This window comes from Mytilus edulis, chromosome 3 (assembly GCF_963676685.1).
Source record: "Mytilus edulis chromosome 3, xbMytEdul2.2, whole genome shotgun sequence".
NCBI lineage: Eukaryota > Metazoa > Mollusca > Bivalvia > Mytilida > Mytilidae > Mytilus > Mytilus edulis.
The window spans coordinates 9477482-9487322 of record NC_092346.1 but is presented as its reverse complement, the minus strand read 5'-3'; the positions used below and the strand labels follow the sequence as shown (position 1 = coordinate 9487322).

The window sequence follows — 9841 nt, the reverse complement described above, 5'->3', positions numbered from 1 at the left end:
TGATTGTTTTTATAATAAATAATAAAAAAAAGTGAATGAAATTCGTATAATCTTCAATGGAAGTTAAAATAATAATTAGACAATCATTTGACAGTGAAACAAAATTAACAGTAACAGTAGAGCCTTGCTGATGAATCTAAACCAATCCAATTAATAACTGTGTAAAGTGGCAATTAGAAGTAAGTACTTACTATACAATTAAAGTCATATAAAACATGTTTTTGGTTAGACTTATGTTAAGGAAACTAATCCAATGTATAAAATTGAGAATGGAAATGGGGAATGTGTCAAAGCGACAACAACACGACCATAGAAAAAAACAACAGCAGAAGGTCACCAACAGGTCTTCAATGTAGCAAGAAATTCCCGCACCCGGAGGCGTCCTTCATCTGGCCCCTAAACAAATATATACTAGTTCAGTGATAATGAACGCCATACTAATTTCCAAATTGTACACAAGAAACTAAAATTAAAATAATACAAGACTAACAAAGGCGGCAGGGTTAAACATGTTTGTGAGATCTCAACCCTCCCCCTATACCTCTAGCCAATGTAGAAAAGTAAACGCATAACAATACGCACATTGCATGTATACTATACAAAACCATAACATATAAACAATGAATATTTCTTAATGTGATGAATGATTGAAATTTAAGGCTTTTGATTAACTTTTTTTGCCGATTTTAGCACAGAATCATGAAGTATATGTATAATAAGTGAGATACTAGAGCAAGGCTTATTTGTTTTTGTATTTTCCATGCATTCCCATTTATAAATTAAACTTTGTTATAACAGTTGTTAAGAATTTGGTGTGTTTCATACTTTCTTTAAGTAACAATTAGTTCTATCTTCCTTCCACATATGTTTTAATTCATTTTTCTTCTAAATTTCTTCTTTGCACAGTTGTGCTATGGGACTGCACAATTTTTTGCTAAAGGTGTCTGAGTTGAGGTTACTGCATGATGAAATGTTAAAGAGTAGTCTAGTCCAACAGATAACTAATCTATCTGTCTGTTGGACTATAGGCTACTTTGTAAGGAGGGTAGTATACCTGACCTAGTAACTACTTCACGGTTCAGCTAACAAGCAAGCTAACTAAAGATTTCACCTTTGGCTACACACTCAATGAAATCAACTGTAAATATTTGAATAAATAAAAGATTTCTATTAAAGGAAAGTCTGTGTACATGTGTTTTATCGTGAACTTAGCTATTCAAGTATATAAAACATATTCAATTTTTTTAATCATGTTTGAAGGATCATATGACTTTACATCATTCATAACGGTCTTTATGAGTCTTTATATAATTATCAGCACATGAATCCACATCAACAGGCAATCACTTCTAAATAAACACAGTTTATTATTCTTAACAGGATGAAATGCATTGATGTTGATAATATTTTAACCAGATCTTTTAAAATGCCTTAGAATTTATCTTCTTGGTACTGGTATATTTTCTTTGAATACATGTATCTTTCATTTTTCAAGTCGATTAAAGTGTCTAAGGATTATGGTTTTATAAACACTGTTAGAAAACCAAAAAACAAAATGATGTTATAGTGATATTCATTGATAAGGACATCATTCACCAATGTACAAAGTTTAAAATGATGGAGACTCATGAAAATGTTTATACAATACATACAATGCACTAAAATTCTGCAAAGAATTGGATTTCATGTATGACTAGCTAGTACATTAAAGAAATGATAAACTTCATCATTGTCAAATACTCCAACTACCGTTGAACATTCTGTACACTTAACAGGATGAAAATTGTCCTCTGTTTCATTATTTGTAGTGTCCAATGTCTTCTGTTTTTTTGAACGTTTTTTCTTCTGTAACGGCTGTTTTAATAATTCTGATGTATCGACACGACAGTTCTTAACAAACATAGCTCTGTACTGGTTTTCATAAACATCATGCCTAAAAGATAATTGAAATAATTAAAGTCTTATTTTTTATTTAATAAATCATGTATCCCTCTTTTTATTGTCTGACAGTTACAAATGGGACCGACTTTTCAGTGTTAACACTAAAAAATCATATAATATATTTTGCTCCACTCAAAAATAAATAGAGATTCTTGATATAGAAATTGTAACATTTCAAAAATGAAAAGTCAATGTATTGCAATTGAAAACAAAAAAAAATTAACCATAGCCTGCACAGTTTAATATGGTTTGAAATCAGACAATTCTGTCAATTCAAGTTACATTGCATCACAATATCAATTTACAAAAGTTTGTGCATTCTAACTTTTAGGTATGTAGATATTGAAGAAACTGTATATATGTTTCAGTATGAGAAACACTATAAAAAAACAGTGTTATGGATACATGTACAAATTCATCATGTACATACATTTATACAGTATATATTTATTTTTCTCCTAATTTATAGACATTTGAAAGGAGGCTGATTTTAAAATGTTGTTGGCAAATAAAGGGACATTACTTGTACTTTCATAAATCACTGCACTACATTTTTGTGTCATTCATTTAATTTTTTTAAATTGTATTCTTCTCAGCTTCTAAGTAACTAAGGTAACATAGATTGTTTTATTCTTCTTTTTATAATGTAAATTGGGTTCAAAGGATTGACTGAAGCATAAAAAGGTATGCATGATCAAAGCTTTTACAACCATATAAATTTATAAAAAGAAACATTCAGGCCATAATAAATAATAGGTTTGTTTGCCCAAAAGCTACCTACCCAGAAAAAAGCTGCAAATTCTTTTATTGTCCTGATTTGAAGAAGTTTTTTTTTAATCAAATAGGCATGAAGACTAATAAACATCTGATACTTCAAATTTTTTTTTTGAAAAAAAAAAGAAAATGCCTACCTACCTACCCACTGTCTCAACCTTTGGGTAGGGTTTGGGCAATCCAAAATATTTTTAAGTGTGGCCTCAACTCTTATAACTACTTTTTTATACTACAACCATGAAGTTTTACCAATCTTTACTTTTGTATTTCTATGCATTATCTGACATTGTCACAATGGTCATAGCTGCTGTATTTCAAAAAGATAAAATTTGATATTGAGTGCTTCATGATTGTTGCAAACCAATCAAAATTACCAATTCAAATGAAACATACATGTACATGCAGTGTACATGTAATGATTGATGATTAAAAGGCATCGATGAATTACATCTTACAAAGTACAAATGTTACACATTAATGATGAAAAATTCATCTATCTTTACCCAGGTCTACCATCTGTTAGGCCACATCACACTGGGTAACGTGACCAAGTAATACATTTTTTTAAGTAGCTTACCCCTGACAATCAAGACACAGTAATGTCATACAAGCGGGACAGTTTAAAACTGCATCACTGTTTTGACGTTTTGATTTGGATCCTGAAGGTACAGGCAGCTGATAAGCTTGTCGTTCAGCATCAACCCATCGCTGGTCTTCTTCGTCTAGTTCAGGATCGTACAATAAGTCATCATTGCTTTGAACAGGTTGTCTTCTTTTGACACGTTCATCACCTGCAAAAATTTTTTAATATTTATGAAATCTTTAGATGTAGTATGAAATTTTTACTGACACAAATTATGTTTAACTTCAGACATCTTTGATCTCTTTCATTGTTTATGTTGAATAATTTAACAAAAAGTTATCTCAATTATCAAAATTTCAGGAAGTGCTGCTATAAATAAGGCTATTTAGTAAAAAGAAATCAAAATCAGGAATTTTCATGTTTTGTAAAAACTTAAAACTTAATGTCACAATCTTTGCAATATTAAACAAGAATGTGTCAAAAGTACACGAATGCCCCACTCGCACTATTATTTTCCATGTTCAATGGACCATGAAATTGGGTAAAAACCCTAATTTGGAATTAAATTTAGAAAGATCATACCATAGGGAACATGTGTACTAAGTTTCAAGTTGATTGGACTTCAACTTCATCAAAAACTACCTTGACCAAAAACTTTAACCTGAAGCCGGACAGACAGAGGAACAAACGAACGAACGGACGCACTACTATCCTAGGTGGGGCATAAAAAAATTGCAAAAATTTCTGAATTAGTAGTTAAGAATAAAAAATAACATTGAAATTCCATTTCTGGATACTAGATTAGGCAGTGTAGTTGTATTTTTGGTAAGTTGTCCCAAAGTTCATTTAAAATGTTTTTAGTGAAAATTGTGGTAAACATATGTAAACTGGTTTGTTAAGATTCATATTGCCATTTTTTCAGTACCTTGTAAAACCATTTCCTCTTCTTCTGAATCGTAATAAATATCATCATAAAATTGTTGTTGTTCTGTAGGTTTCTCTTGGTCTTGAGCTTTGATACTACCTAAAATGATAACAAGATATTCCCATTGATTTGCTTTTTAGTGAAAACCCTGATGAAGGAACAATGAATCCAAATTGTACTCGGTCTGATGTTCTATGAATGAATGAATATTTCAATATTAAAGTGCAATTAAATCATATGCCAAGTATAATATAAATCTTTGATATCCCAGGGCTGATCCAATCATTTTTAAAAGGGGGTTCTCCAACCCAAGATAAAAGGGGAAAGGGGGGTATCAACCCCTGGAAACCACCTCAGATTTTCACTGATACATGTACATGTATCTGCTGCCATGTGGACAAAACATGTTTTTGAAATAAATTCCTTGGATATGATGAGTCTAAAGGTTGGTAAGCCATATATTGATGTACGATTATTATTTGAAAGCATCAATAAACAATAAATTTCTCTGAAATTCAACTTGACCTGAGGGCATGGCAACCTTCATTAGCCCTTTCTTGTACATTATTTTGTTTCATTTATATCTTTAATAAATAAACAGCTGTGCCATGAGCGCATGATACACCTGTCGTCTTGTGTGTGAATTTTTATGCAATAGTTCTGACATACGGTGCGACATATGAAAAAAAAGCCTTTTACAAAAATTTTATTACTATAATAAAATTTTGAATCATCACCAAAAAGTAAAAAGATCTTTAGATTGATATAACTAAGAAGAGCAAAAACTGTTTTTGAGATATGACGGGAAATGTGAAAAACACACACCCCTGATTTAGTTACAAAGTCCCGTAACTCAAAAAGTTTTAACCTTATTTTCACCAAAAAGTATACAGACCGTTTGATCATCATAAGAAACAACTATATTAAGTTTCATTAAATTAAGATAAATCTTTCTCAAGTTACGCTGCAACATGTTTACACTGGACAGACAGATGGACGACATTTGTATACCATAATATGTCCCGTCAAAATTTTGACAGGCGTATAAACATTCTACTTGATAAATCTTTACCTTGAATAGTTTCTGCAACATTACTTGATCTTTCATTTACCAGTCCTTTAATATGTTTGTTAAGTTCATTATTCATTTCCTTTTCAAAGTCATCTTCACTTGAAGAATCATGTCTTTGTTGGACTTTGGTCTGTAATTTACGCTTCTGTTCAGGTGTTCCATATAAAATAACCTCGATATCATCATCAGAACTAGTGAGAAAATAAATAATTTTTAAATAAAATTGAGAATGGAAATGGGGAATGTGCCAAAGAGACAACAACCCAACCATAGAAAAAAACAACAGCAGAAGGTCACCAACAGGTCTTCAATGTAGCGAGAAATTCCTGCACCCATAGGCGTCCTTCAACTGGCCCCTAAACAAATATATACTAGTTCAGTGATAATGAACGCCATACTAATTTCCAAATTGTACACAAGAAACTAAAATTAAAATAATACAAGACTAACAAAGGCCAGAGGCTCCTGACTTGGGACAGGCGCAAAAATGCGGCGGGTTAAACATGTTTGTGAGATCTCAACCCTCCCCCTATACCTCTAGCCAATGTAGAAAAGTAAACGCATAACAATATGCACATTAAAATTCAGTTCAAGAGAAGTCCGAGTCTGATGTCAGAAGATGTAACCAAAGAAAATAAACAAAATGACAATAATACATAAATAACAACAGACTACTAGCAGTTAACTGACATGCCAGCTCCAGACTTCAATTAAACTGACTGAAAGATTATGATTTCATCATATGAACATCAGGCACAATCCTTCCCGTTAGGGGTTTAGTATCATACCATCATAACATATATGAGAAGAACATAACCCATGTCATGCCAACAAAGGCATACATTGTAAAAGGATACATTGTACATGAAGGTCTAACATAGATCTATATATAATATATCATACTTCTATATGGCATTGACCAAGATCATGTTTTGTCTTACTTTGACTAATTGATGACTGATTGGTTGATGTTTAAACAAATAAGAACCCGTGGTCAAACTTTAAGCACTATTGCCTTGTGGTCAGTTTTTATAAGTGAAGGTGAGAACCATAAACCTTCTGGACTAAATCTTTACACTTTATCGATGTGTGTGATTGATGGTTTAGTCTTTAACACATAATTTCTTTTTAAAATTAATTGTTATTGGCTTTGAAGATGCAAGCTTTCAGAAACTGCAAGAACTCTTAGAACAGTCCTTTTATAAGTTTTTTTTGTGTGTTTTGTGTCAATATGATGATCATGAGTCCAGACATTTTCAACCGATTTTTACTGCTCTTGTGTTGTCACACCATTATCCAACATGTCCAAGGTGAGAGGAGGGTTTGGCACATCCACACTTGTTTAACCCTGTCACATTCTAATCTGTCGGTACAAAGTCATGACCTGCTACATTGTGTATTTATAATAATTTTGTTGTGTATAGGAAACATAATAGTGATGATTACCTAACTTGCACCCATTGTACGATTGATTTTTGCTTCTTTTGGTTGCTCTTACATTTGTACTTGACAAATACAGACTACCACAGAGTAGGTACATGTAGCCTGTTCAACTATTACATGTATATATTACCTAGTCAGAATTTGGAAATATGAAATAAAATCTATTGACATAAAAATATGTGCTTGAAACATATGAAAAAAAGGAAAGCAAATTTCAATTACCTGTGATTTTATCACATAACCATTGGCTGATCACATGATTTATTCTTTACAAGGAATGAATGAAAACAGAAGGCGATTTCTCGTCCAGAAATGGACAATAAACAAATAAGGTGTGGTATGATTGCCAATGAGAAAACTTTAACATGTTTAATCAGTCAGATTTGAAATGATGAGGACTCTTTTTATCAGCTAAAGAACAGTAACAATGATGATAGGAATAATCTAATTTAACTAGAATGTGACTGGTATGGCCAGACAAAAAACTACTGTGCAAAGTTTTCGCTGGACCTAATACATTCAGTTATTGAATCTGGTTCATTACATGTACTTGGAAGAAGAAGAAGCCTAGGACGTATGTATAGGATGTATGTATGGGCCGTCCAAAACATTCTGTATACATTGACATAAATTATTTGTGATACATTTTTGTTCTTGCAAAGGGGGATATAGTTTAATGTTTTGATATATCAATTCATTTCCTATTTTCCCCAATGTGAAGTAGAAATCTGAACATATATCATTTTACATTGTATATATGTAATTTGTAAATAACAGTTTTTATTTTTAACTACGTATGTCTGTATGATAGTAACGTGACGGTACCCAAATTGCACCTATTTTGACAGTTTTTTCATCTACGTTTTTTTATGATGAAGACGAAAATGTCCATTCTGTGTTAATTTTGTAGCCCTATCCTTCTTTATTATAAAGGTACACCAATTTGATTTTTATTCCATATGGAATCATAGAAAAATTGGTCTGAACTTACCTCCAAACCATCCCAGATTCTGTAATGAGGAGTACCCAAATTGCATCCATGCTTAAATTCGCATCGTCAAAAGTCGAATAACAGAGCTTTTGTTTATTTTTTTCAAATATTTTGAACAATTGGATATTTGTCCATGCTTACTCTTCATATTTTAAGAAATGGATACTTGAAACGTATTGTATTTGTTAATTTTAAAAAGATGACGTTTTGATGACGTCGCATGGCGACGTTTCAGTACATTTTGCTTTTTCAGTAAACACTTCATCTGTTGATAAATATTGTGAACGTTTTGTGTATATCTAAATATTTTTACCTATGTTGAAAGACGTGCATAGTATCAAATCATAAAAATACCATTTTTTTAGTCTCTAGGAAATCTTGTTAGATTTTCGCTGCTATTTTTGATAAATACATGTAGGTGCAATTTGGGTACTCGGTGCAATTTGGGTACCGTTACGTTACCTATCGCAAGGCTCTTGGTCACTGTCATCTTCAAAGTCATAGTAGTCGTAGTCCCTATCAGTAATTCTATTCATTTCAAATCAATATCAATAACAACTTTTCTTCAATTTCTGTTTTTTTCTGCAAAATCAAAATACAATTTGTTTCCCAAAATCGTATCTTCAATGTAAATCTGTTAATTCATGTGTAAACGTATTTTCACTCCACTATAAACGCCTAAGTGATTCCCACAAAAATAAAGTAATACGTTCACAGATGCGGACTGTTTTTTGCTTTCCGAAATAAATAATTTTGATAGCACATTGAGACGACGATGAGTATCATTGATGACTCATGCCTAATGACAAATTAAAAAAAAGATAGCTAGACGATATTATAAAAAATGTTAAAACTAGACAAAAAGTCATTTCAGTCCAACTATCATAGAAAAAACTGAGAAATACATTATTGACCCCTGATTAATTATTACTTTTATATGAGTTGAATTACACTGAACGGTTTTATTTTTCATTAAATTTTGTTTAAACATCAGAACATAGACTTCCGCAATAGTAAAATAATAATTATGTTAAAAAAATAAAGAAAACAAATACACATGGATATATTCTGAACCTGAGTTCTGTCTGTTCTGAATCTGAGATATATAGTATCTATAATACTAAAATTACGAGGTCCAATTTGTCAGCCGTCATCACGTAAAAACGACGAATCACAGAATTCAACTTTATATATAACTAATATAGTACAAAGGTGTAGATTAAAAATTACACCACTCCAGGCCCTTTTGTTTTCCACGTAATTAATATTGCCAATAATTAAGAAGTTCCGGGTCGAGTCCGCTACCGATACCAATAATATATTCACCTGTTACCTATTACCTTATCTGTACGTTCCGCATCTGACAGGCGCACCACCAAACGTTGTATTCAGGATTAATATGCTATATACACGGGTCATAACCACAGGGTTGACACTACTAAATTGTCAAATTGTTACCTATTGTATTATTTTAATCAGTAAGACTTTCTAAGATAACAATACGAATACTAAAAATCTGGACTAAAAATAAGGCGTATAGGTACAGTTTTCAATTTGTTAGTGGGTATGACGTAAAACAGCGAAGCAAAGAATTCAACTTTATTTATAACTTATATAGGACAATGCTGTTGATTAAAAAATACTCCATTCCAGGACCTTTTGTTTTCCAAATAATTAATATTATTGTTTCAGTTCGACGGGTTCAAACAGAAAGACTTGAAAGCAGAGAAAAACTGTGTATCTTATAATCGGAATGACTTTATCAGATGACAATACTAATACTAAAATAAGGCTTGCGCATAGTTATATACTTTAATTAAGTCACGGACCCGTGATATCACGGGTGTGTTCTAGTATCAGTATAATAGTCCCAGTTAGGACACCGAACAATAATACCTGTTAATTTGTTTGCATCAAGTCTGTCAATGCCATTATGATGATTTCATGCAGCTTATATTTCATAAAACTTCTCCAATGTGGATTTTAACATAGAGTACATTTTTTTTTCATTTCGAAACAAGATACATTTATTTGCATTGTATTCCTGTCAGTGTAATGTTGTCATTTTCTTGTTATATTTAACATTGCCATAAAAACGGAAGGTTTCGCATG

General features: G+C 31.7%; 1 protein-coding gene across 1 annotated transcript; it reads right to left on the bottom strand.

The window, feature by feature from the left end:
- Positions 1 to 1145: 1145 nt before the first annotated feature.
- LOC139515746 (E2F-associated phosphoprotein-like) lies at positions 1146 to 8384 on the bottom strand. Its single transcript, XM_071305427.1, has 5 exons — positions 8192 to 8384; positions 5296 to 5486; positions 4224 to 4322; positions 3293 to 3506; positions 1146 to 1933 (listed from the first exon to the last, which is right to left on the bottom strand). Exons 1-5 carry the CDS (start codon positions 8263 to 8265, stop codon positions 1684 to 1686), a joined length of 828 nt encoding a protein of 275 aa, XP_071161528.1. The 5' UTR covers positions 8266 to 8384; the 3' UTR covers positions 1146 to 1683.
- Positions 8385 to 9841: the final 1457 nt, after the last annotated feature.

Excerpts from the sequence above, each read along its gene's own strand:
- LOC139515746 (XM_071305427.1), bottom strand. The coding sequence starts at position 8,265 with ATGAATAGAATTACTGATAGGGACTACGACTACTATGACTTTGAAGAT. Across the intron at positions 5,487-8,191 it reads GACCAAGAGCCTTGCGATAG|TTCTGATGATGATATCGAGG; the intron begins GTAACGTAACGG and ends TTTTCTCACTAG. Across the intron at positions 1,934-3,292 it reads CTGTGTCTTGATTGTCAGGG|GCATGATGTTTATGAAAACC; the intron begins GTAAGCTACTTA and ends ATTATCTTTTAG.